The sequence below is a fragment of the Phalacrocorax carbo genome, chromosome 11 (assembly GCF_963921805.1).
Source record: "Phalacrocorax carbo chromosome 11, bPhaCar2.1, whole genome shotgun sequence".
Taxonomy (NCBI): Eukaryota; Metazoa; Chordata; class Aves; order Suliformes; family Phalacrocoracidae; genus Phalacrocorax; species Phalacrocorax carbo.
This window is the reverse complement of record NC_087523.1, coordinates 18,263,580-18,289,780: the sequence shown is the minus strand read 5'-3', so window position 1 is coordinate 18,289,780 and position 26,201 is coordinate 18,263,580. Positions and strand designations below refer to the sequence as shown.

General features: G+C 44.4%; 2 protein-coding genes across 2 annotated transcripts in view; one reads left to right on the top strand and one right to left on the bottom strand.

Annotated features, from left to right (window-relative positions):
* Nucleotides 1-6,456, top strand: part of TENM1 (teneurin transmembrane protein 1) — a 256,274-nt gene extending 249,818 nt beyond the window's left edge. Inside the window, exon 30 of the mRNA XM_064463313.1 lies at nucleotides 1,299-6,456. Within this exon, the coding sequence (XP_064319383.1) occupies nucleotides 1,299-2,057 (759 nt within the window). The 3' untranslated portion in view covers nucleotides 2,058-6,456. The remainder of the gene's footprint in view (nucleotides 1-1,298) is intronic.
* Nucleotides 6,457-9,938: 3,482 nt separating this feature from the next.
* On the bottom strand, nucleotides 9,939-26,165 carry SH2D1A (SH2 domain containing 1A). Its single transcript, XM_064462728.1, has 3 exons — nucleotides 25,967-26,165; nucleotides 13,478-13,541; nucleotides 9,939-11,119 (listed from the first exon to the last, which is right to left on the bottom strand). The coding sequence occupies exons 1-3, from the start codon at nucleotides 26,101-26,103 to the stop codon at nucleotides 10,925-10,927; spliced, it is 396 nt and encodes a 131-aa protein (XP_064318798.1). The 5' UTR covers nucleotides 26,104-26,165; the 3' UTR covers nucleotides 9,939-10,924.
* Between the last annotated feature and the right edge of the window lie 36 nt (nucleotides 26,166-26,201).

Here is a 26,201-nt window from a genome sequence, read left to right as displayed (position 1 = left end):
AGGAGAGCTTTAAAGAGAAGCTTTTAGCAACGCAATGAAGAAACTTTGCAGCTGTTTACAAAGAACAATGCAAATCTGAGGGGCAGGATAGGCAAAAGGATAAAGGTGTTTGTCTGAAAATTGAAAGAGCCACAAAAAATTTTGTGGAAACAAAAAATTAAAACCACAGATTTTCATCTTTGTTAGCAAAGATTCCACAAGAGATGCAAAATCACTGAGGGTATTAACAGCTTTACAAGTCTGTACCTCTGCATAATTATTGCAGGAAGACAGAAATGTTGCTATGGATTTATAGGGGAATGTGTAAAACGTGACCTTGCCCCAGAGCATATTTTCAGTAAAGAAGAGCCATGCAGCAGCGATCAGGGTCTAGCAGTCGATGTAACTGCAACAGGACCAACTACCGATATTCCGAGCAGGTGTTCATGTTTTGCGTTTGACCATATGAGCATCTGTTAACAAAGAAAATTGATTTTGCAAAGATGAGAAAGAAAAGATGCCTTTCCTCTAATGTAGTCTGGAAAGGGAAGCATGTAGCATTGTGAGTTCGTGTTAGCAGCGTGTAACACTCTTCTTTTCCCATGCACAAATGACAGCACAAAGGGCAGAGGGCTGGAGGGTCAGCGCTCGTTCCAGATGTAGGAGGCTGTCCATGTAAAATTGTCACTGAGATATTAAAGAAACTATTACAAAGGCACAGAAAAAGTGTAGTGATAGGTATAGTGTTAAAAGACAAATAGATACTTGGAGTAAGGTTTTTTTTAGCCTCAGTGGGGAGCAAGATCTACAGATCTGATGTATTTGCGTGGTTCCTATTGTTCTAGTGCCTTGAGACCTTCGCAGTCTGCTTTCCTTAAAGAATGGGCTATAAAAAAATGTTATTGCTATTTTACAGAAGACATAATTAGACGCACTGAGACTAAGCACAGAATCATGTAAGAAAGTACAGCTTTGAGTTCAGGTTTCCCCATGCCTAAGAGTCAAAAGACCAGCCATTAGAGTAACAACTCAAAGAGGGGAGGAAGAAAAAAAAGAAAGAATAAATACAAAAACAGCATTTGTGATAAACATGTTTTCCATTTGTTTTCTAGAAACTAAGGAGTCCAAGAGACAGAAAGCAATACCTTAGGCGATTAGAAAGCCTGTGCGCATACCCAGGCTCTGTAGCTGTGCACGGTGTTTTACAAACAAGTTGAAGATCCATTCTAAGCAATTCAGAGATTAGTAGGGTCTGTGAGACGCTGTAATGAACTGCAAGATGCCTCTTCTTCAAACTTTATTGGTATTTTCTTTTCCAGACTATCCTTGGTATTCAGTGTGAGCTCCAAAAGCAACTCCGAAACTTTATATCCTTGGATCAACTTCCTATGACGCCCAGGTATAGTGATGGCAAGTGCTCCGAGGGAGTGAAGCAACCGAGATTTGCAGCTATTCCTTCAGTATTCGGAAAGGGCATCAAATTCGCTATAAAGGATGGTATAGTGACAGCTGACATTATAGGCGTGGCTAACGAGGACAGCCGGCGCATTGCTGCCATCCTCAACAACGCTCACTACCTGGAGAACCTGCATTTCACCATAGAGGGCCGAGACACGCATTACTTCATCAAGCTGGGGTCTTTGGAAGAAGACTTGGCCCTAATCGGCAGCACTGGAGGACGACGCATCTTGGAGAACGGCGTCAACGTCACAGTGTCACAGATGACGTCTGTGATCAACGGGAGGACTAGACGCTTTGCTGACATCCAGCTCCAGCATGGCGCCCTGTGCTTTAACGTTCGGTACGGAACAACGGTGGAAGAAGAAAAGAACCATGTCTTAGAGATAGCCAGGCAGAGAGCCGTGGCTCAGGCCTGGACTAAGGAGCAGAGACGGCTGCAGGAAGGGGAAGAAGGTATTAGGGCATGGACAGATGGAGAGAAGCAGCAGCTTTTAAGCACTGGGCGGGTACAAGGCTACGATGGATATTTTGTTCTATCTGTGGAGCAGTATCTCGAACTTTCTGACAGTGCCAATAATATTCACTTTATGAGACAGAGTGAAATAGGCAGAAGGTAACAAAGAAAATCTCTGCCTTTGCGTCACCAAAGACTGCCTGTTTTTAAACGTAAAATGGTTTATTGTATTGGTTTTTCTAGATCAGAACTCTGTATATATAAATATAGAGGAAAAAACATATCCAACTGCCTTTAAATGTGACAGAAGATGGTATTTTAATATTGTTCGTTTAACTCTTTGAGAGATGACAGTGACAATTTTTAGTTCTTGTGTGGCAGTATTCAAAAATTTCAGAAGCAGAGTCCTGACAGCTGAGCAGCGCGACCTGCGCGCGAGATGCCCGGGGTGACACCGCACATCCCTGCGGGGTAGGGGAGAGCCCAGCGTGCTCTGCCTTCTTCTAAAGAAACACGACTTTTTTGTTGTTGTTGATTTACTAATTCACCAATTATTCAAAAGGTTACAGAGCCTGATTCTTCAACCCGTGTTTCCTGTGGGTAGTTTTTATCCCAGTGAGATCTCCCATAAGTTCAAGGGATTGCATACAGAAACCAGACTGTGTATGGAAACTTCGTAGTTGCTCACCAACCCCGCACATGTCATTCCTCACAGCTATGATATAAGGGATTTTCTAACCTGGGAAACCCAACTGGCGTTGGATACAGTATGGAAAGGCTGTCACATATGGCCTTTAGCTTTGCTCAGCCGTAGCCATCTCTCAGCCTCTCAGTGACAAACACCACGTTGCGTCTACTTTTGCATGTGGGGGCCTCTCTCCCAAGGTTTCCCTCGGCACTGGGTTATGCTGGAGTCCAGCAGCACACGTGGGGCTGCCGATCGTCCAGACAGAGGGGTGCAGGGTGGCACCGCACTGCTGGGCTTCAGCCAGGCATCGGGGTGGCCAAAGAAGGGCTTCGCAAGCGCTGTGGTCAACACCAGCGTGCTCCAGACTGGGCTTTAACTCAGTGCTTTTGGGACAACCCTCGTTACCCGGCCGGGGGGTTCCCAGACGGTTCAGTAACAACAAGCCATGCAGGATCAGTCCTGTCTGTAGTCATTGGGCCAGAACTCATCTTTTCACAGATCATTTGGAAACTGCAGTGTTGTTGGGTTTAGGCATCGCGGTTTTTTCATCTCAAATTAATAATCCGGTTGTATTACTCATTTTTTTTTGAGTCTGAAGAAGATTGGTGGGTTGGGAGTTGATGAACCTAAGTGTGGATAGTAAATATGTTGATAAACATAGAACATTTTGGGGATGACTCTTCACTTTTCAGCTCAATATCTAGAGCACATAGAAAAGCATTATATTGCATGGGCAGAAATTTTTATTTCCCAAGGTATCATGCGCTGCTGGCACAGTTATTTCACAGCAGAGTAGGTGAACCTTCTTTCAGCTTGTCATTTTTAAAAGACCTGATTATCGGGAGGGGAGGGCACATGGGGAGGGGGAAACAGGTAAGCAGAGTTCCTTTACTGACTTTCAGAGGGAGCTAGAAGTCTTGTTATAGAGCCTGTGTATCCGTAACAGTGATGTTATTGCACATTCTTTCAAAACAGACATAGCAAATATATTGAAACAATTTCTGCTCATATTTACGGAAGCCAACAAAGTGCTTTCTTTGTCTTTCTTCCTTCCTTTCCAGTTTTCTTTTTTCCCTTTTTTGGGGGCAAGTGGAGCAGACTGTACCAAAGTTAGAGATGAGCCTGAACTGGCACCTGAGACCTGACCCCCCCGGGGGTTTGGACTCGGGTCTCAGCCTCACGCCATTAGTGTCTCCTTCCAGACTCCTTCCGCTCCCCCGGGAGCCAGCGCAGCTTTGGGGGTGCAGGATTAGGCTGAGTGAGAGCCTAGTCCCTAAAACCACCCTCTACTCCCCAGCCAGGAGGAACTGTGGACCAAAATCTGCACATACACGTCTTGGTGGGGCTCATCGTTAACTAACGTACAGAATTGGGAGCTGACAATCCAGGTTTGACAGCTCTGATTTCCGTAATTTTCCATACGATCATGGAGAACTTGAATACCTCCACACCAGCCTAAAAATGGACCTTCAAATCCTTGAGCCTCTAATATGCTTTTAATCAACGGAAGAATAATTTATGAATTGTATATAGAGAGCGCATTCATAAATGTGATGATGTATTTTATCACTGATCCAAGATGTCAATATTAGAGTCTATTTTACTTATATTTTAAGCAATTATACTTTTTTGCAATTCACTAATGAGGTATCATTTTCAAACTGCTTTAAATATCCATTATAAACAAATATTTGAAGCTATTAGAATTACCTTGAACTGTGCATTTCTAGTATGTAATACATATTTAGTTAGCTTGTGCCTTTAGTTTCTTAAAGTTATATTTGTATTATATGCAGGAAATGCACTTTGTATTACCTACAGCTGTGTTTTTTAATACTGCCTTGATTACTGTTGTTCTCATATTATGCCAAAAGGTCAAAGAGTGAAATGTGTTACAAGTTTGTCACTGAAAGTAGATTTGGCATTTTCCCAGTTCCTGGGTGCAGTCTAAGGTACATCTTTGAACAATATTTCTTATGAGAATATGGATGTGTGAAGAATCACATGACATTACGTGGCCCGGTTACACAAGCAAAAAAAAATGCCTTCGCCGTAACAGTTTCAGAAATTTAGGAAACTAAATGAAAATGTCGTGTTGAGATGACAGTGCTAAAGAAACGCGGTGTTGCTGAAGGAGCACTGGAGACTGAAGCCGCAGCTACGCGCGGGCCAGCCAGCAGTGATTCCCGAGACTATAGCAAACACATAGCTTTGGACCATCTTGTTCATGAACAACCTCAGATGGAGGCAGGGAAGATTTCAGTCTCCATTTTTTTCTTCCTACTAGTTAGACCAATTTCTCAATGTTGTTTTTTGTAGTTTTTCTTTTCTTTTTTTTTTTTTTTTTAATTTTGCACTATAGCCTAGAGACCCAAATGAGAAAAAGCAAAAAAGAAAAATAGTGGCATGGAAATTTATACTGTTATTTAGATCAGAGGATTTGATGCTAGCGTTCTGCACTGCAAACAAGGTTCTGAAAGTGGAAAAAATAACATAGAATTAAATTAAAATAAAATTAAAACCACTATTGCACACTATCCTGTAGCAAATGCCTACCATGAGAAATACGTGCTATATTTTCTATGACAGCCAAACCAATAGTGTGTACAAGTAAGGTTTCCTTTGCTTTCATATTTATTTAGCAAATCTAGAACATTTCAAAGGTATAAATATATATATAGATATCTACGTAGAACATAGCCAAATAAATATATACGAACTGGTCGATGTGCAACTCGGTATACACATCCTAGCCGTTTGGTTTGAGCTCTCTAACGTGCTCTCGGTTGTGCACGAGGGGGGAGACGCGGCCTCTCCCGAAGCCCCGGCGCCCCGGCCCTGCGCTGCCCTCCCCGCCGAGCCCCCGCTGCCGGTGGCCGGGGCCAGGGCCGCGGAGCTGCAGCGCTGCCGAGGCCATCGCTGCTGCGGGCAGCCGAGGTGCGGTTCCGAAGGGGAAGGCGGTTTAGGCAGAGGAGCTCCTGTTCTAGCCTGAGCAAAAGGAGATGAACAGCTCGCTGGCAGGGCGTGAGCGTGCTCGGGGGGATTCGCCGGAGCGCAGCTGATCCAACGCGGTGATGCTCGGATCAGGCTGCGCCGACAGCCCTAAGGGGTTTCCCTGTCAACTGCTGACTGTTATTTAAACCCATCCTTGATACAAAACATTACCAGGTCGAAAGCGCCCCGGCTGTCAGAGGAATCGCTTCTCGGCAGGAACTGGGACCGGTGGAGTCGGACTCGCTGTGGATTTGTCCGGGCATTTGTCACCTGCCATTATTTGTCTAAGGAAACGTGTTTGACAATTTCCAGTTTTTCCTTAGATCTCGTGGTGGACTTTAGCCTTTTAATAAATGTTAGTATATCAGATCGTGTCCTTGACAGTATTTTACTTGTATGAACCATGATAAAACATTAAAATCTTCATACTCTTCAGGCAGAAGTGTCAATAAACGAGAAAGAGAAGCATAGCATACGATATATGTCAAAGTAACGTTCCTTTTTAGCTTTCTCATCAACAGTAAAAATGTTTACAATGTATGCCAAGATCTTCGGTTTCTGTCTAACACCGGTTAGAGGTTCTGATCTTAACAGAAATTGTGTTATAATGGCCTCAGCCTCGTTGCTAGGAAACAATAGATCCCAATTTTTTTATTCCTGCTCTAACTCCTGTGCTGAATAGTGACTGGATACTGTACAGGTTTATGTTATATGGCTGCAGTTACATGGTCTGATGCATTTTGCTCTGGGTTTCAGACCAGAAGCATGCATTTTCTACAAGAACATCCCAGCAACGCGCTGTAAATATTAAAAGTTAATATATTATGTGTCGATATTTGAAAAAGAAAGTACTTTGACTATTTCATTTTTAAAAAATAAAGGTGCAAACTGATGGTGTGTGACTTTGTCTTTGTTCACACCATGTATTTGGGATATTCTGGGCGTGTCAGTAACAGGTGCTTCGATACGGCTGAATAAGGGCAAGATCAGTTGATTCAGACGTTGGGGAGCGGGGGGGGAATAGCAAGATTTAATTCTACTTCCGATGCAGCAAAGTTCATGCATAGAACGCTGCAGGTTTCACTGCAGGTGAAATCGCAGCCAGTTTCTGTGCACAGGCCATTACATTTCCTCAGAAAAAAATGTGAAGAGAAAAAAAAACATCTGCTAAATGCCTTTGCACTCCCAGGAACTGAGTGGGTGAAGTTGGCAGCGGTGGTAGGGGATGAGGAGCAAAGTTTAGGTTCCTGCACGTTCTGTGGAGCTGCCTCAAATAGCTGAAGAAGAACAACTGTGTGTATCGAAAGTGGGCGCGTGAGGAAAAATAAAAAATGCATCGCATGCGGCAGAGAGGAGGAGACAGTGAACCGGAGGGGCAGAAGGAGCGTTTAAGGCTAAAGGAAAGGTTACGTGGTGAAAAGCAGCTCAGAGCAGCTGGGCCGGGCAATAACGCGGCGTGAGGGCTGGGGCTGGGAGAGCTGCGCTGGGTCGATGAGAAGGAAGCGAGGCCAAAGGGGTGCTCTAGCAGAAAAGGGAAGAAAAGCAGCCTGGGAGACAGTATTGACTTAGTGCTGCAGGGGGTCTGTCACGGTCATCACCAGGGAGGAGGGGAGGCAAAACCTGAGCTGTGGCGGGATTAGTGGCTGCGGAGGAGCGGCGTTGCTTTTGCTGGGGAGAAGGCAGGGCGGGGAGGGCAACAGGCAGTCTTTGGTGAGCTGCAGAATCGGCTGTCAGCGCCGGGGCTGCGGCAGCCAGGGAAGGGGAGGTGGGAGGGCTGGCGGGGTCGGGGCAGAGCAGCCGCAGCAGCGAGGTCACTGTGGCCGCAGCCGGCAGGGCTGGTGGGAAGGAAGAAGCAGGTGATGATACAGACATTACGTGGGAAGTCATGCCCGCAAAGTGGCTGCTGAGCAGTAAAAGGCTCTGTAGCTCTTCACACCTAAGTCAATGCATGAACTCTATATAATTTCCATATTACTGTTCCCATAACCAAACATCAGCTCCTTGTCCCACAGGTACCATGAGCTTCTCTCTCTGTTTCTACCTTGTTCGAGCCTACAGCAATTCCAGACCCTTGGGTACCCAAAAGAAACAACAAACAAACCTCTGTCTTAATAATTTACATCAAAAACTGAAACGATATTCTCCGCTTTAAACAAAAATGGCATCTTCTGGCCTAGTGTAGGGGTTTTTTTCCCATAATAACAATGCACTTCTGGAGTCACCATAGTCAAACCAGTTAGCCTCAGCTCGGTGCACCGCCGAGCGGACAAGCGGCTGCTGCTCCTGTGCCATGGGGATTGCACCTGCAGCACTGGCAGCCTCAGCCTTTGCTTGACGCCAGTAGGGCATTTCTGTAGGGAACAGCCCCTGGGCAAAGTACTTCCTGCTACATTTATCCCCACCACGGTGCAATCACCTGCCAGGCACCATTTCCAAGCACATTTCGTGCTCCCAGGAGAGGCCAGTTAAACTGGGAGTTTAGACCCAGCACTTAGAAAGCAAAAGGGCTCTCCAGGGAAGCCTGGGGCAGGCACGCACTCTGCCAGCACCCAGCGGGTCTGGCGGCTTCGGGGGAGGACGGTTCGCAGGAGCACAAAGTCGGAGAGGAACAGCCAGGGACCAGCTGCTGCAGGCACGCCGCAAGCTGGGAAACCTTTAAGGCACAGGGGAGGAGGGAAAGGTTCACCGGGCACAAGTGGCCGCAAACCAGCCGGTGCTGCGGACGTTGCGCTCTGTGCCCGCAGCGGTCAGTTCGCCATGGCTGGCCTTTGCTGAATAAAATAATGATTAAAAAAACAGCTTTTAAATATTTTATTAAAGAGTAAATCATGCTGGATCTGGCACTGTAGTAAGATAAGGCCCTTGTTTCAACCAACACGTGTATGTAACAAGGCGGCGCAGAGCAACACATGCACACACAGTATAAAATACAACGTGACTAATCAGGGGGACAGTTCACTGCCAATGAAACTGGGCCTCCATTTAGACAGAAACTGACTAATGAACTGAAATTGGCACAACTTTGCAATAGTATTGCCCACTGGTCCGTGTTACAATAGGGCTGTTTATTTATTGCATTTATTCCCGTTGCTGGTTTACAAGGAACTTGTGCTTCACAGGAAAGGTTTTATGGCTTGCACTTTCGATCTCTCTCTCTTTTACACGCACACAGAGTCACTTATAGGATTAAAAAAAAGTAAACCTTCCAGCCTTATCAGATGCTGCTTGGAGCAGCGTAACCTTGCTGAATCCTGCGCTTGCAGCCCATTTAGCTCTGTCACTGCTCATATCCAGCTTGCCTTTAGTGAGGTGAAAACAAGGCAGGCTCCAGGATACCAACAGTTAAGTAGATTATGGGTGGGGGGCTTTTTTTAAGGTACTGCTGATGAAGGAGGCTGCCCCATGGTAGTATCCCGTATGCAGACACTCGTGGGATCCTCATGGGGAGGCAGCTGCTGCCTTGGGAAGCCGCCCCAAGCCCCGAGCCCGTGGCCAGCCCCAAGCAGCCACAGTGCCTCTCACCCTGCCACCGAGCCACGGCTTGGCCCTGTCTGCTGGAATTTGGTCTGGCTCAGCCTCCGGAGCCTGGTGTATCTGCAAAAAGCCTCTTTACCTCTTAGGAAACGGTTCCTTTCCTTCCAAGCTGTGTAGAAGAAATTGGAAGTATAGGTATGAAATATTTAACCAGCGCAACCCAAAGGTGGCTATGCAATGTTTAGAGCTGTGTTTTAAAAAAAATATATACTTTTCTAGTCCATTTGCAACCACTGTTACTCTTGTGCTTTGGAAGGGAGTGAGGGAGAATCACCTTTTTTGGCTAGTCAGGGCCATTTTTGTGGGTTGAAGGGTGGCTAACGGTGGCACAGATCTACCAGCCAGATCAGATGCAGACCAAGCACACACAGACCAGGCTGGGCCCCCACTGGGGTCCCACCCAAAGCTCACGGGTGCTCACGCGATTCTGCCTGGCAGAAACCCACACAGAGGGAGCCCAGACCATGTCTGCCTCCCTTTGACTGCAGTGCAGACACAGTACTAGCTCCTGAAACAAGAGGGCTGTAGGACATCCAGGCTGTTCAAAAGTGTTTCCTACTGCCTGCCCATTCAGGCAGGACAGTGTCATCACACTTCTTAAACTCTGCGTGTGAAAGGCATGTACTCGGAGTGCTCCGCTACCCCGGCTCTAACCCTGCACAGCGGACGAGTCCTGTAGCTTCAAAGCTCTCCTCCAGGAGCCCTGCAGCAGCATGGAAACACACACGGATAGGTAAAGAAAAGCAGAGAAACTGTCATGCAAAAATAATTTATTTTATAAAATTGTATGCAGGGGTAGTTAATTTCAAGTACAGAGAATATCTAAAAGCAAAGGATGATGTTCTCTTCACTGGTTGGTCTCGGTTACTCAGTACATTGCTTAAGCTTTCGATTGCACAGATTTTGTGCAGCCAGGCACTGGTGGCCAGTTCTGCCGAGTTACAGGGCAGAGAGCCTGTATGATGGGAAATCAGATGGCGATCCTCAGGGATCCTCATGGTGCCACTTCTGGGCTATCTTTAGGAACTGTGTGAATGACAGTCACGCGGCCTACCCAAGGCAAGAACATCTTAATGTAAGCTATTTTCCTAAGGCTTTAAAATGGGACTTGCCCACTTCTGTATAAATGCCAACCAGAACAAAGCAAAGAAGTGCCCTAAGTTAGATAATGTAAAATTAGTAACTAATTATTAATTAGGAACTAACTTTGAAGTGAAAAATATTGTGTACTTGAGAGTACAAAGAGAAAAAAGACATTGCAGTATTTAGTAGTTGATACTTTTTATCCATTCTTACAAAAATAAAAAGAAAAAACCTACATTCAAAACATTCTGAAACTTAAAACTTCTAAATTTTGAGCTAGAGATTCTACGAAATACACATTTATGCAAATGTTACAAGAAAACTCATGGAGTTGTATAAACTATCAAATATATATTGTTCTGTTCTAGAGCACGGACTAGAGGAGACACTGGACGATACGGTTACGTCACACTTGGGAATACGTTCTCATGATGGCTGCAGGTGGAAGTCATGGCCTTCATTTGTCCCTAAGAAAAATAATCACAAAGCTATGAAAGATGAACGCTGCAAGAAAACGGCCAGATCAGAAGGTTCGTGTCTACAAGGCGGGGGGGTGGGGGGCAGACAGACACCTCAGGAATACATATTCATGATCCATTTACTCATCACATCGACAGGCCTGAGTGCCAGCATGTCGATCACACGGTAGTGAAGTCAGCGCATGTTTTTGGCAATGCCACCCTGCTGGCTAGTTCAGGTCAAAGATGCAAGCAAGTCTAAGCCCTCTATCCCTACCGCCATGGAGGGCTCTGCTCAGCCGCAGCCGAGGCTCCCTCTGACCCACAAGTACCTGGGGGATATTTGACTTGCGCGTGGTTGACAACTGGGTGCCGCAGGGGTGTTATGATGCCTTGGTCGGGTTTCTGGAAGGCCAAAATGAGGTTGTGCATTTTCCGAAAGAGCCTCCGGTGGACCCCCGGTGCTGTCTGCGAAGCCAAAGGGTGAGAGGTGAGAGGGGGTGCTGGAAGCCAAGTGTCTGTGCCGGGCTCAGGGCACAGAAAGGCAAGGGGTGGGAACCCCTTGTCCTCAGAAATGCACACACACCCCCAGGGAGGGAGCCAGCCCTTCACTTGGACACCGTGATGTGCCAACTTAAAATGAGTCAATATGAGCCACACTGCGCTCCTCCTTCCCCGGGGCATCGCAGCCTCCCTGCGCTAAAAGCAGTTTCCAGCAGTGTGGTGATACTAGGCTGGAGGAGGGACGATTTCTTAGTCACTACAAGAGAAACCCAGAGCCTGCCGTGCTTAGACAATTTCCCAAGTGATCTTTCACTATTTATGATTTATTGCAGCCAGTGATTTAACCTCCAGCCTGGGGTTTATCTATAAGGTACTTCCAGCCTGGGAAGACCAGTAAGACAATCTAGACAGCTACCTGGCACTTACTGGGGAGGGGGAGGCCTTACACCACTAAATTCAGGCATGGCTACAGCTTCTTTGCAAGTCTTTTTCTGGGCATTCCGCACTGGCTTATGAGTTCATTGAGTAGTCCTGTTTATCTCTTGCAGAATGGCAGCAGCAAAGTGTTACCAATTTATTAAAAGTGGGAGTTTTTCTATCTTTCTACGATAGCATCTTTTCAAACACTGTGAAATGAAACTGTGTCTGCTTTTAATCAAAAATCCAATGTTTCTGTTAAATCCTTCAGGGCATTCCCGTAATAACTCCTCCCTACTGAAGCCATGGGAGGACAAGCATAAGTCCAGCCAGCATAGTACCAGCCAAGGGACACTGGTCTCACCCAGCAGTCGTGGGCTAAATCCTGCCTCACTGGCACCAGCTGGAGGCTTCGCGCTGGCTGGGATTTTACCAGCACTGTTTTAATTTCCCTGCCTCATCCTTGAAAGATGGGTGCGACCTGAGCTTGCTCAGAGACCAACCAGCCACAGGGAAGAAGCAGAGAAAGGAAGGCACCAGCTGCAGCTGGAGCCTGCTTTGGCCTTAGAGGCACATTTCATGGGGATAAGTTGGATTTAGGCTGCTGTTTGCAACAGCTGAGCAACATTTACTTAAAGGTTTCTGTTTGCTTAAAGAAAGGGTTGGTATCATGGGTCTGTAGCTAGCACCTTTCCCTGCAGAGGATGTATTGCAAGTCCCGGGCTTTCAGGACACCTACGCTGTGAAACACAGATAAGGTTTACCTAAAATAGAGCGAGGAAAAGCCCAAGACCCGTATGTAGGAATCCAGTGGAGGTCATGGGGGAGGAGTTGTAGCAGACCTATATAGCACCAGAAGAACCTCACTGCAGATGCTGACGTTACCTGGGGCCAGAGCAGGCTGCAGCCTCGCTCAGGGCATGATCCTCCATAGGTGGAGGTCCCTGGGGGTCCTGGCATCCTTGCTGAGACACCAGCACTCACCCTGGCATGCTGGGTGTGCTACCACCCCCGCTCCATCCCGAAAGCCCTCCTGCCTGGGCAGCGCAAAGCTGCAGGATGCCTTACAGGAACGACCGAGCAAATTCTCCCTCGGTACAATTCCTAAGGGTGACACAGATGATTGTTTACTCCACAGTAATGTGAATCACTTTTACTCCCAATCTGCTTCTGAGTAACCCCAGGAATCAGTCTTGTCTTCCAGAGCACTGCAACCACTTCTATTATAATAATGGCCAAGGAATTACGCCTGACTAGAAATTGTTTAATGTTTGTAATCACTGTTCATTAATGTGCAAAAAGAAAGCTAATTATGACTTAATACACAGAGTACATCCAAAGAACAACACCTTCATAAAAGAAATACAGGTTAGCGTCCCAATTCCATCAACCCAAATAGTTGTCCGTATTGCAAGGGGTGTTATTCTACACTTGAACTACCAGTTTCTTATCAGAAGGGTGAAAATATATTTGGTATCAAGTTTTGGCTACCCTATATATGTTTTGCACCAATGATGAATTAATTTGGAGATAAATTAACTTTAAAACACTGTAGATTGAAAAGAATTTCCTTAAATATTCTGACATTAAAGGTACATGGGATAGAAGGGAACTGACTGTGCTTGTCAAATTCTAAAAACACAATATTTTTGCCAGATAAAATGATGCAGAAGAATGCACTATTGCATTATGCAACAGCTGCAATGTAACAGGGAATTAATTTATGACTTCAAGACTGTCAGAAGTGGCACCAAGACATCTTAGTGATGGGCACACTCAAGATCGATTACCTTCGATGAAAATCAGACTATGCAGAAACATGAATAATTTGAATATATTTCATTAAATCAATACGAACGTCACACAGGATGTAGAAATTTTCAGAGAGAAAAGAGAAGTACACACCTCAGCACTCCAGGACCCAGTTTCTGTCTTGGACACTCTGTAGGTATAAATGTAACCCTGGTGCCTGTGGAAAAAAAGAAAAAATCAACGGGTATTTATTACTTATTTCTACTGTCAGGTTTCAAAAGGGTACACTCTATTACATGGGAGTCAGCTCATCTACTAAACTCTCCTTAAAATAAATTCACTTATAAAGGCTCTAGGTAGATAGAAAACTGCGCCGCAGGTCAGAAGCAGTGTTCAAGCTACTGGGTTCTTTTTGGGTGAGAGGGATTGCTCTGATTCAGGTTTAGTTTAGCAATATACAGTTATTCTAGGTTAAGAGACTTTGCTTTCATTCCTGCCTCAGCGGTTGGGTTTTTTTTCAGTGAACTTTTAGTGAACACACCAGACATACCTTCCCTGGAAAAAGAGAAGGTGTATTATTGGCAGATAGCGTTACTCTATGGCGATTGATTTAAATGTAGCTGTTCCCAGAAGCAACAGCATGAGTGTACTTTATTTGGAAAGCTAGCCCCACAAATGCAAGGTGAATTACTCTTTGCCTTGCCTGTACATTTCTAATTCTCAAATACTGATAAAGAAGACTTATGAGAGTGTGGAATCTTCCTTCTTTTTAAATCTGAGTCTTTTGAGAATAAGGAGTCATACACTAATAACACAAGACATACTTGTATCCAGAATCAGTCTTGTTTCTCTTACAAACGCAACACAGAGAAGGATTTACATGGTAGATTATTACAGAGATGATACCCAAAAATTTAACTCAGAAGGAGAAAACAATTAATTGTAGTTCTGTGGGGTGCAACATTAGTTTAGATGGAATCAGATAAGAAAGATTGTATTTCATACTACACAGAGTTACATGAATACATAGCAGGATTTTAGGGACCATTCCCTATTTCAGCATCAATTCTTATTCTTAAAAAGCAGAAAAATACTATATTTCTTCCCAATTATACATGGTATTATAGTAGTTACTACAAAATAGCAGAAACCATCAATGACACAGATACCGTGTGATTGCAATTACTTACGCTCCGTGTCATGGCTCCTGGATAAATTCTTGTTAAAAAGTCATTACAGCAAGCTTTGCAAAGTGGTGTCTGACATAATTTACCCAGGCAGGCTGTTGTTAACTCTTGCCACACTGCTGCGACCCCACAAAGTGGGAGCAAAAATACCTGTCGTGATTTGTGAGCTCTCCCCCCACCACTGAACTCCCACTGTGATTAAATGCGGAGGCAGAGACACCAAGCCGTTCCCTCCCATCGGGGCTGCCGGGGGACAAACTGCCTGTGCAGCAGCAGAGACACTGCCCTCCTCCTCGTGTGTGGGAATAAGCCTGACGCAGCCCCGTGATCCCACCACGACTTCATCCACCTCTTCGTGTTAACCAAGGGAGCGTTTTCCCCAGGGACACGACTTTCCACCTGGCACCAGATGGACACGAAAAGTGGCCGGCCATGCTCACTTCATGGAAACCTAAGGAGGAAATCAGCCGCCGCTACGCCACTTCTTTGCCCAGCAAGCTCAGCTGCTGCAGTCTGTCAGGGATTTGGACCGGCCCAGAAAGGGCCCTTGGGAAGAGGTGTGAGCAACCTGCTGTGGCTGCGGGCGGAGGGGGGACGTGGGAGGACAACACTGCTCTCCTCTTCATGCCGTGGCACCGCAGTCACTGGTGTCTGAGGCCACAGCTCAAGCCCGGTTGCTTAAAAGCACATCTTCTAAGCCGCTAGATATGTTCATTTTCAGGGAATCAAACGTCTCCCATTAGGGCCCTCAGACAATTTTGTTCCATCACATCCTTTCTTAAAACCTCTGGGAGCTGTGCCTGTACTGTCAGCCTTTCACAAGGGGCTGATGTTCACATTAATCTGTTCTTTTTAGAAATCATGAGGGGCTTCCCTGCACCTATGTAGCACACCAGCCAATATATAGTTACTGAAACTAGGATTTTACAGGCCATAGAGTACTGGGAAACACCAGACAGGTCCTGGCATTTTGTCCCCTCTCTTTGAAGTGGGTATTTGACCTCCCCAGTGTTTTTTTTCAAGCCTCAAAAGCAACAGAATCAGTATGTAAAACTCTAAATCTCCCACTCTTGCCTCTTGTTTTTAACAATACACTGTGCATATTACCCATGCTTGTTCTTGGTTGTCCCAAAGCATTCCGACTGCTTCAGTCTCTTTAAAATCTGATTTTTCCATAAACAGCTCAGTTGTCTGCAAAGCCACCATCTGTTGTTTCTTTCATGATTTTCCTCTACCTAAGAGATTGCATGACTTGAAGTGGTTGAGGGGCTGGGGTGCTGCCCTGACTCCAAAACGTCTGATGGCTTTCAGCACTCTGCCAGAAGGGTCTACTAAGCTGGATAAATTGAAAAATAGAGGTCAGATAAAGTAATATTCAGAGCCAAGGCAGGGTGAGGTGTAAGATAGACACCTACCCTGCATTTTTCAAAAAAATTCCCCTGTAAAATATTTCAACCAGGACCAGAGAAAGCACAAAGGCTAGCTCAGATTAAAAATCCACGAGATACAGAAAAAAGACCACAAATCTGAGAACATGGATGCTTTGAACACAGCGTGGAAAATGGGAGGAGTATGGCATTGCTATCACAGGCTTGCGAGGGACAAGTGAGAGCTCTCCACTCACCTGGCAAATGCACATTTTTTCCCCAGAGGAGACTGAAAGGCCTGAAGGGGTTCACTGTGCTTAAACTGAAAGACACAGCATTAGCCTCTGATGTTGGCCTTGAAGCTATCAATAAACACAGCCACTATGTAGACGGGAGATGGCCAGGACCACCACACCTGCTTCTTCAAAGGAAATGTACAAAAGGAGGAGGATGCATTTTGTTAAGCATGTGAGCAGCTAGATCTTCCCATCTTTCCATTGGGATCATTGTTTCCACAAATTAATTACAGCTCTTCTGGTATGTACTCGCCCAACGAATATGATCTTATCAAAATTTTCTGTTAAGCAGCAGGAACCTACTTGGTTACCACTTCAAAGTGCTTTTTACCTTCCATGTGCGAGTGACATGGTTTTGATGAGCCAAGTTCTCTTTACTGCTACATGGGCACAGCCTCCCATGAGAAAGTTTTTATGATTTAAACTACCCAACATTACTGAGATCAGTGTGGACTGAAGGAAGACCAAGGTGTTCTTAAAATAAAATTAAATACAAAGATTAAAGTTGAGATTGTACAGAACGTGACCTTCCAGAGAGATAACACATATCACCAGGCAAAAGCAGGTGGAAAGGTGCATTTACTGGAGTGTAGGTCTCAGGAGATGAGAAATTCCCCAGCAACCATGAGGGGACAGCTCAGTTTTCTAAATTTTACTCAATTCATAGCAGAAAAAAGCTCCTAGTGTGACACAGTGGTCCCATATGTGGTGTGGCCATGTAGCTAAAGCCAAAACCCAAACACCATGTGGCCTGGGCAGGGTGCTAGTCACCTGGGGCCTCTCACACAGCTTATGCTTTGAAGCCATTACCTAGGGGGATGCAGGCCAAGTCCCCCTCTCAGTGACCTGAACGCCTCTGTCTGCTGGACAAAACCAACAGGAGGTGGACACATGCCACTGAGAGGATTTCAGAGGGCACTCTTACAGTGACACTGGAGTACCAGCATATCTTGGAGGAGGACCAGCTCTTGACACCTAGGCAAAGACCCAAGAAAGGTCTCCCCCATCTCCTCCTCTGGCCCGAGGACGGCCACAAGCCTCACTCACAATTGCAAAGCTCTTTATGCCAGTGGAGCTCAAGGGATGGGAGCAATTGTGAATTAACAGCTTGATGGACAAGGTACAATAAATTTTTGATCAAAGGCAAAAAATGCCAAAATGCTGATGAGGGGAAGCAGAAAACAGCCATTGCTGCCAGGACAATATTGGCTAGCACTTACAAAAGCGTGCTTTGGTCACCACTGATGATCTTTTTATGTCATCTCACTTATTTTTTCATGTCCGTAACAAAGGATGTGTCATACCAGCTGGGCACTGCACTAGCACAGTCTCTGTTGCAATCTCATTGCTGGGAAAACTTTGTCAAAGGAAAAGCTAAAAAAAGTTGCTATTACAGGAAGCAGACCACTTTATATTATAGGCTTTTTTTCTTTATAGCTAGATAATTCCTCCCAAAGAGATACAAAGGCATCATTCACGGATGACATACTGAGACAGCATCTGTCTACCTGTCCTCTCCACTCCTCCTTTTTGACTGTGATCAGACTTGTTAAAGTCGCATTTACTTTAACAGGTGAATAATTACAATCTTCTGCACCATTGAAATAACCAGAGGATATTAGCCGCATGCTGCAGATTAAAATTAACCATGACATTTCAGCTGCATGGTATATTTTAAAATCATTCCAAATGTTTTGTATCTCAGTTGGGAAATTTTATTAAACTAATTTGTATTCATTTCTGGGTCCAAAATGAAACAAATATAAAGGGAGAAAGACAGAGAGACAGGGTAAAGCCATGTCAGCAATAAATGACATCAATTTCTTCCTCTTTACATAGTTTTCTCTTGTGATATCTTTGCACTGTATCAGTCAGCTCTTCTTACCTGGTATATTTGCATCCTGACCTTACCTTGGAATTTCGCTTTATCATATTGCTTAAGCACCAGACAGTGGTGTGGCCTACAAACAGTGGTCCTGAGCATTATATACTGCCCGTACTCAGTTTCATATAACATTGCCGTATTTCAGCCTTTCAGACTGAAATTTTGTTTCTTAGGTGTTTGCCTCAACCATATTTAGGGATGGAGAATGCAGAAGTGCCAGAAAAGGGGACACGTTAGGAAACACAATGCTTTTCCCATGTTTAAAAAAAAATTTTCCAATTTTGGGGTTTTTTCCCCAGTTTTTAGGGTAAGACATAAATTTTATTTGAAGGAAGGGATATCTCTTTCAGTGTCCGAGATAAAACAGTGGTGTAAGTCGAGGCTGCAAGAGAGGTGCACTCTAAAGGTTGTTAGCAGCTGTAGCCGTACTGTGCCTGGGCTGGCCGTACCATGGGCACTCAGCTACGCAGTGTCCGTGACCTCAGGCCACAAGCAATGTATGTGCATTGCCTGGCCTGGCTTAGGAGGGGGAAAAAACAGAAGATAATTTAGATTGGGCATTTTGAAAAGGAAGATAGGGATGGGTGGGGTGGATGTGGAAGGAAGGAAAAGGGGACCCATTTCTATGTAAGCTGGACAAGGAAACAGCAACGAAAATTGAACCCCTGGGAGAGAGTAAGATTAAATGAGTAAGGAGGGGATATGTGGAGGTGAAGCATGAGGGGGGTTGAGCTGGGAGCAGCACAAATGCTGGAGGGGTGAAAAAGCCAGGAAGATATGAATGGTTTGGAAGCAGAAGGTGTATGAAACAAGGAAACAGCCCTCAGCAATGCAAGTGAAGTCAGCAGGCTGTACAGAGCAACACTGGATAGTCTCAAAATCCATTCCCATGCCCCTCACATTGGGAACCCAAAGCTAAAGGGTACTGCAGACCTGAGACTGCTGGGTCACAGTTTCTCTCATGTTAAATGGAATTAACACACTCTTCATCTAATAAACTGAGATAATGCTTAGAAACCACTTAATACTATGGAGATGAGTACTGCTAGTGCTTTGGAGATGAGTACTTCAGGATAGCTCATGGGGGAGTCGGTACTTTCTCAGTGAGGGGGGTCAATGGCACGCAGCAGATAACATAATGAGCATGAGAGGTCAGGTTGCAGCTGCTTTTGCCTTATCCCGAGGTGTTTGATGTAGGTTGTGGATCAGGTCCTGAAAGCCCAGTCTGAGGGACCAACCTCGGGCAGCATCCCAGTGCGCAGCCTTGGGCTGGGAACGTGGGCGATGGCGTGAGCACCACAGTGGCCACAGAGGTGGGAGATGGCTACCACAGAGGCAAAACTCATGAGGTCAGGGGAATCCACAGCAGTGCCCGGGAGCCCACGTCCCATGTGTGCGCTCATGGAGGTCTCCCTTGCCCAAGGCACCCCTGAGCTGCGTGGCCTCCCCCACGCAACAGAACTGACAGCTGCCGAAAGGATTAAATGGTCAGTGCCGCCGTCCACTTAAACGTCTGCCTTTTCGTTTCATTTTCCTTTTAATTGTTATATTTCTACTTGGTTTATCAATCATGGAAAGGCCAAAAAGTCTTGTTATTTAATGTAGGAGAAAATCCTATTTCAGCTTACAGCTCCTCACTCTGTCCTGGATTTTGCATTTTCTGGTTGACAAGCAGCCTGGTTCCTGCCTTATTCAGGTCTCAGACATACAATCAAGGTACAGCAACTTAGCAATTACCACCCATCAGCTAACCCAAGCTGAAGAAATAGCATTCACATTGAGATGATGTGCAAGCTACTAGTTCTATATCAGCAAGAGCGAATAAAATAGTTTAAATCAGTGTTTACAACATCTGAAAAGCCCAACAGAGTTACTGTAGCTTAATTCACAGCAGTGCTCTATACAAACCCCCTTGAGTTTACACTTCTGTCACTGATTCCCCTACCAACACTTCTTGTGGCAAAAATTCACCCATGATACTAAATCAGTAAGTAGTATTAGCTTGCCCTAATGCTGTAGCATTATACAGCAAATGCATTGTCTTGACTTTCTCTTCTAAAACTAGCAGAAGCTTGAAAGAGGATGTCAAGTCTTGTGAAATGTCTCGGACTTGATGCACAAATTTTGTGGAAGATTGTCAGCATCTTCACCACTTGAACACTCCTAATCATCAGCAGAAATGCCACTGATCTACCTAAAGAGCAAGTGTGTAGTCTCTCTGAGGAGGGTTTATGTTGGTCTGCTACAAGGTGATGCCAACCAAAAGCAATGCCTCAAAGAGGAAATTCTTCAAATTTGGAAATAAAATGAGAATTTATTCAAATCTGAGATGCTAAATAGAAGGAAATTACTTTATGGTGGGTCAGTAACTAAGCTTCATGAATTACTAAGTCCTCCAGAACGGTACCTCACGAAGGCAAAAAGTCATGAAACAAGGTTATCTGGTGAAATTTCTTTCATCATTTTAGGAGCAAAACTCACAAGAACTGCAATAGATAAAACACCTCAATAGCCCTGTAAATGTTACTGTGAAATATTTCTGTGAAACATTTCTCAATTTGTTTGGGAGTAATTCAGTGTAGCTCATTTTCAGATTTCCTGTTTCTCTCAGAGCAAGGTAGGAATGGTCTGACCGTAAAATCTCTGAACCTGAAATCACTGCTTCAACTAAATCCCCAAAACTCAATCCTACAAAACCAGGGTAGAACTAATCTAGGTCCTGTTATCTAATGATTGTAACCATCCTGTCATATACAAATTCGTTAGCGAAGTGGTTACCCACTGTTCAGGCTGTCTCGCCTTCTAAAATCCTTCCAAGAAAAGCCATTGGAATATCTGAAGGTCATGAGCCAAGTTATTCTCAGCATAGACGAAACTCACTCTGATTAGCAGGGAGCTAAAATATTCACCTCGGTAGAATTTACCATTGTGCTGTAGATGACTTTTTTCAAAGCTGAAAATAGTGCGTGATATTTACAGCGGCAACCTTGAATTGAGGGGCTCCTCCTCAGAGAGAAGCTTTTGTTCCAAATTACATTTTAAATGATGATGATGATTATTATGTGCAGTGCTATAATAAATGCAATTATTCTGCCATTTCTATCAAAAATATTACATGGGAAACAAAAGAAATGCTAAGCTGAAGCTGGCTCGTGCTCCTGTATTACACCTTCACGCTGTACAGCTGATACATCTGCCGCATCAGAAAGTTTCGGCACGTTGCCTGAACTTGTGCTCTGTGGTTATGGTGACAGAAAAAATAGCACGCGTAAAATCTGATAGGACTGCAGCCTATCCCTGCTGCCATTAGTGGCTCTAAATAGCTCTCTATTCCAGCTTTTGATTATTCTCCACAAATTGAATGCAGCACGGTACATGAATGGCTGGTTCCAAACAAATAATCTGAACATACAGTTTGACAAGCATGTCATGTTTAGCTTACTTAAAGGTCTGAAACAACTACTAACATTCCAAGTATTTTCAAGTACATACATTTTAAGACCCAAACTACAAATGCTTTATCTTTGCCAACTCAGGCATGAGCTGCTTGTTTCTGCATGTGTGCTCATATATCTGTAAAGGAAAGAGGTGCTTTTGGCACTCTCAGGCGTTTTATTTACGCATTTTTCAGGCACAGTTTAAGAGGCTGCTTCTCAAACTAGCCACCGTTATTGTGTCCTGTGTCCCCCATTGACTTCATTAGGAGCGGTGCGCACAGAGGATTTCTGAGGGTGCTAAAAACGTCAAATGGGGTATTGAGCAAAGAGGAAACTGGACCAGTAAAGAAAGCTCCCTGGAACAATCAGGTTTTGATACTAAAACCTTGGCATACTGCATGTAGTGTCTAACATGTTTACAGGTAAAACGTGTACATTTTTTAAAGCATATGCATTTCTTCTGGCCCAGTTTTCAGGAACAGCAAAAATCATCTTGCTTTTCAATGCAACCCTAAAAAATTTCCAGAAAAAGATTGTGCTGCTTTGTTGGCACATTCAAAACATGATGAACAACATCCTTAAACTATATATTATCAGTTTAATAATGCTTGATCTTGATCTTGAGATCTTGGGAGTATATGGTATTAAAAACCTTGGCCGTAATCTGCAGGCAGCACCTTTGTTTGCAAGAGCCCCGGGGGACACTGTTGCAAATCAAAACCTTTCTAATCTTCCATGTATAGTTTAATTGTGGTCTTAAAATATTTATGAAAGTGGGTTCTTTGTGTTTTGCCACAGCCACACCAAAAAAAACATTCTCTCTTTGAAGGCTTGCAGGCATGCCATGTGCACATCGTGACTTTGGACAGTGGAGAGCAGCATTCAAGGAAGATAAAGCAATACTTCAGGAGAAGCAAAGAAGAGAGAAAGCAGAGTTTTCTAGCCAAACGCTCCAACAACAGGGGCCTGCCTGCTGCAGTTACCCGTCTCTGTAGGTCAGGTTTTATGCTACTACCTGTCTCTTTTATGCTTGCCCTGTAAAATCAGTGTCAGTCACAAGGGATTCATGAAGTCTTTGACTCTTCTCCTTTTTAAAGGTCAGGGCTCCACTTTTTAATTGGAAAAGGAAAAGGCGAATGAGCCTGACCGTGAACACTGCTGCCCTTATTACGTGCCTCAGGAGGCTCAAAGACTGCCTAAATATGTTAGGGCTTTCTGGGGTGCCCGTTCTGGGGGGAAGGGAGGGGAGGGGGGGGTGGTGGCATTAAAAATTTAGGCAGTTTCTTGGAAAGAGGCAGTGTTGTTTGAACCTAAGCAGGACTTGCCAATTACTGTACCTGGAGCTGAACGTGAAGAGCGGTCATCTGTGTGAGGTCAAGCTGATGACAGTATTGTCATCCAAATATTTGTTTAATGACTTTTTTGATAAATTTTTATTTTCTTTTCATCAGAACCATGCCTTTTAATTTTGACAACTCCCTTCTTCCGCCATGATAAAGAAAAAAACCCAAAAATCCTAAGAAGGCTTGGGTCTTTGGAGCTGGGTGGTTTAGATTTGTTTTGCTTTACTTCTCCAGGGAAGTGCAGGGAGAAGGGAAAGAAGACAGCCTGAACATGTTTTGATTTTGGAAAACTGGACTATTTTTCTCTTTTTCTATTCTAAGAGCAATAGGAAAATTGCTGGCAATAACAGTTTCACTTCTGTTAGAAATTGTCATTGGAAACATAAAATTTTTTGCTTAGCTCTGGTACTTATTGCAATATATCTAATGGCTGACCAGCTTTGTTTCTCATGTTTCAAAGATCACTTTGGTACTTCCAGTAAATACATGTTTTGCATAATCTTGATTTATCTAGGTATTCCTAGAGTGACCTTCAGCACACATTCTGAACCTAAATGTAAATTTCTTAATAACTTTGTTATTCCTAATAACTTCCAGTATTTATTTAGAAGGAAGCATAAAAAAGCAGAGAAGAACTTACCCTTTCTTCCATTTTGTTTTTCTTAAACAGTGAATAGAGTAACTGCATGCTTCCCCCAGTTTTTACCAATGCTCTCATGCACACACATGCTTGCCACTTGCTTCACCTCTGTGCATGATGTTCAGACTTGAATTTGAGGGGTTTGGGTCCATTGGCTTATTTTGCCAAAGCCAGGCTTAGCATCCTTCACTGAATACATACCTACATCTCTCATGCCTCCCTATGTGCTCCTCCAATCTCTCTAATAAAGTGCTCTGCTTTGGTAAACTTTTGCCTGTCATAGCACTTCTCTAGTTTATGGCCCACATTTCTTTAAACTGTCATTGCTCTCTTCAGTGTGAAACCATTTCCTGGTATCTTTATGATAACTGTCTCCGAAGTTATTGTGTGATATGTTCTTTACTGTATCTGCTGTTTCTTACATAATGCTCTGAATTGAAATATTAAGAAGTATTGGAATCAAGGCTTAGCTCTAGCATTTTTCAGCCACCATCTGTCTATATGAGATCATTCTCATCATAACATTTTTCATTTAATTTTTTACCTGGATTTATCCAAGATGCTATTGAAAATATCCCTTATAAAAAAATTATCAAGGATCTATATTCTACAAGATGCCTGCATAACAGCCACCAGTAATATTTTTGCTTTTACCCCTTTGCTTATCATATATGTGTTTGAATGCAACATAATATGAAGATGTGAGTGGCCCGTAATTCCCAGAAACAATTAGGTAGGGTTCTGTTTCTTACTGAAGTCTCTTTTCTTCTCCTCCAAAGACTGCAGAGCTTCATATTTAGTAATCCTTTCTGTTCTTCCTATTTTCATTTTATATATTTTATTTCATTCATGAAATTTCTTCCGAAGGACATAAATTACCACTAATATAGGAAAAAATCCCAACTGATTGTGTGCAGATGAAAGACCTTGTTACATACCTACACCCTGATTTAGACTAATGGTGGACTAATTTTAGGATTCTATATTTTATTCAGCATTGTAACATTCTGCCTGACCCTTTCTCTAATGCCTTCGTGTTTCACCTGCACTGAATGACTTCTGAGTGTTAAGGAGATACATCACCATTTCCTCTGATGGTTATTTAAAAGAGATTCTGCTTTTATTGCCCATTCCCATCACAGGAATCATAGCACTCCTTACCTCTTGCTATGTCTATTCCATTTTCGTTTAACTCAAGACATTTCTTATTTCCCATTTCTCAGCTAGCTGTTAAGGTATTTGTTAGCAGTAGCGCCTATCTTGGTTCACCTTCGGATTTCATGAGAGAAGAAAAATACATCTTCTGCCACAAAGATCTTCCCTGAGAAAAAGATTGCGCATTTTTAGATTGCCTATAACCTTCTTGGATCCCTCCGTTTACTGGTCTACAACAGGGGAATAATAATGCTTACCCAGGGCTTAATTACATATTGTTGGAAACATATTAAAGACATTTGGGGAAAACCTGACTCTTCTTCCTTTTCTTTTTTTTTTTTGCCAGGTACCAATGTGCCCTCTGTTAGCTAATTTCTTGCTGGCCCTAAAATGGTTTTCTCTTGTGTTCCTTCTCCTACTGAAGTAAGGCGTGAGTGCCTGTTTAGCCTTGGTAGACACTTCTTTGTTATTCCAATGCAACGGTACTTCGTTGTACAGCATTACCTCTCCGGACTTCTGCTTTTGCCAAAAGCACAGTAATTAAATTGCCTCATTGAAATGAGGTCCTTTCACCATAAAGTCACCCAGTTCTCTCAGGGAAACCTCGCTAGCCTCTCTCTGACAGACCATCACATCAGATCTTTCCCCTTTCACCCTATTTGATGAAACATTACCACTCTGTTCGATACCCATCAGTATTTCATGTACTTCACATGTAGTTTACTCTAAGTTCGATGGCTCACAGAACACACAGCCTGACCGAGCACCCCAAAATAAAGGCATGTTGTGGATGACAGCAATCTATGCTACCCTTCCCAGTGACAGGGAACACTGGGGATGTTGCTAAGCACACCCATGAACACATTAGAGAAGCAGAAGACAGTGGGCAGAAAGCAAGAGGGTTATCCAGCACAAAGAGGCAGCGCACACCATCCCAAGTCAAGTTGCCTGGCTCTTCTCCATGGCACCTCACTCAGCCTTCTTAGATGCTCCAGGCCTGCTTTCTCTTTTTGTTTTACGCTGGTAGGAAGCATGGGCTCTGCAAGGCAAAACCTGCTCCTTTTTGCTCTGCAAAGGATGCCACAACCCTTACGCACCCTTCTGTCTTAAATCAAAGTGAAGGAGCCAAAAGCCTCACACATGTCTGCAAACGGTAATATTAGGACATATTTTGTCACCATTATGTGGGAACACCCCACACTGGATTTGAAGGTTGGAAACCAAGTACCACCTGAGCAGCCCTTCCCAGCACCCCACTCCCAGCCCCACTGCCCCCAGCTGCCCCGCACCCCACAGCGGCGATGGCAGCAGCGCGGAGCCACCCGCACTCACAGCACACAGAGGCAGTAGACTCCTGGGATGCTCTCACTGTCCCGCAGCAGGTAGCTGCCATCAGTGCCCGCTGCCAGCAGCAGCTTCTCCCCAGCCTCACGGGTGATGCCCCCATGGTAGACGGGCAGCGCTTCCATGCCGGGGCCGTCTCCTGCTGTGGGCAGCTTCTTCTGTGCACGGCACTGCCTCTGACTGCTCCTCAGCCGTGTGCTCCCTTCAGCATCTCGTCTCAGTG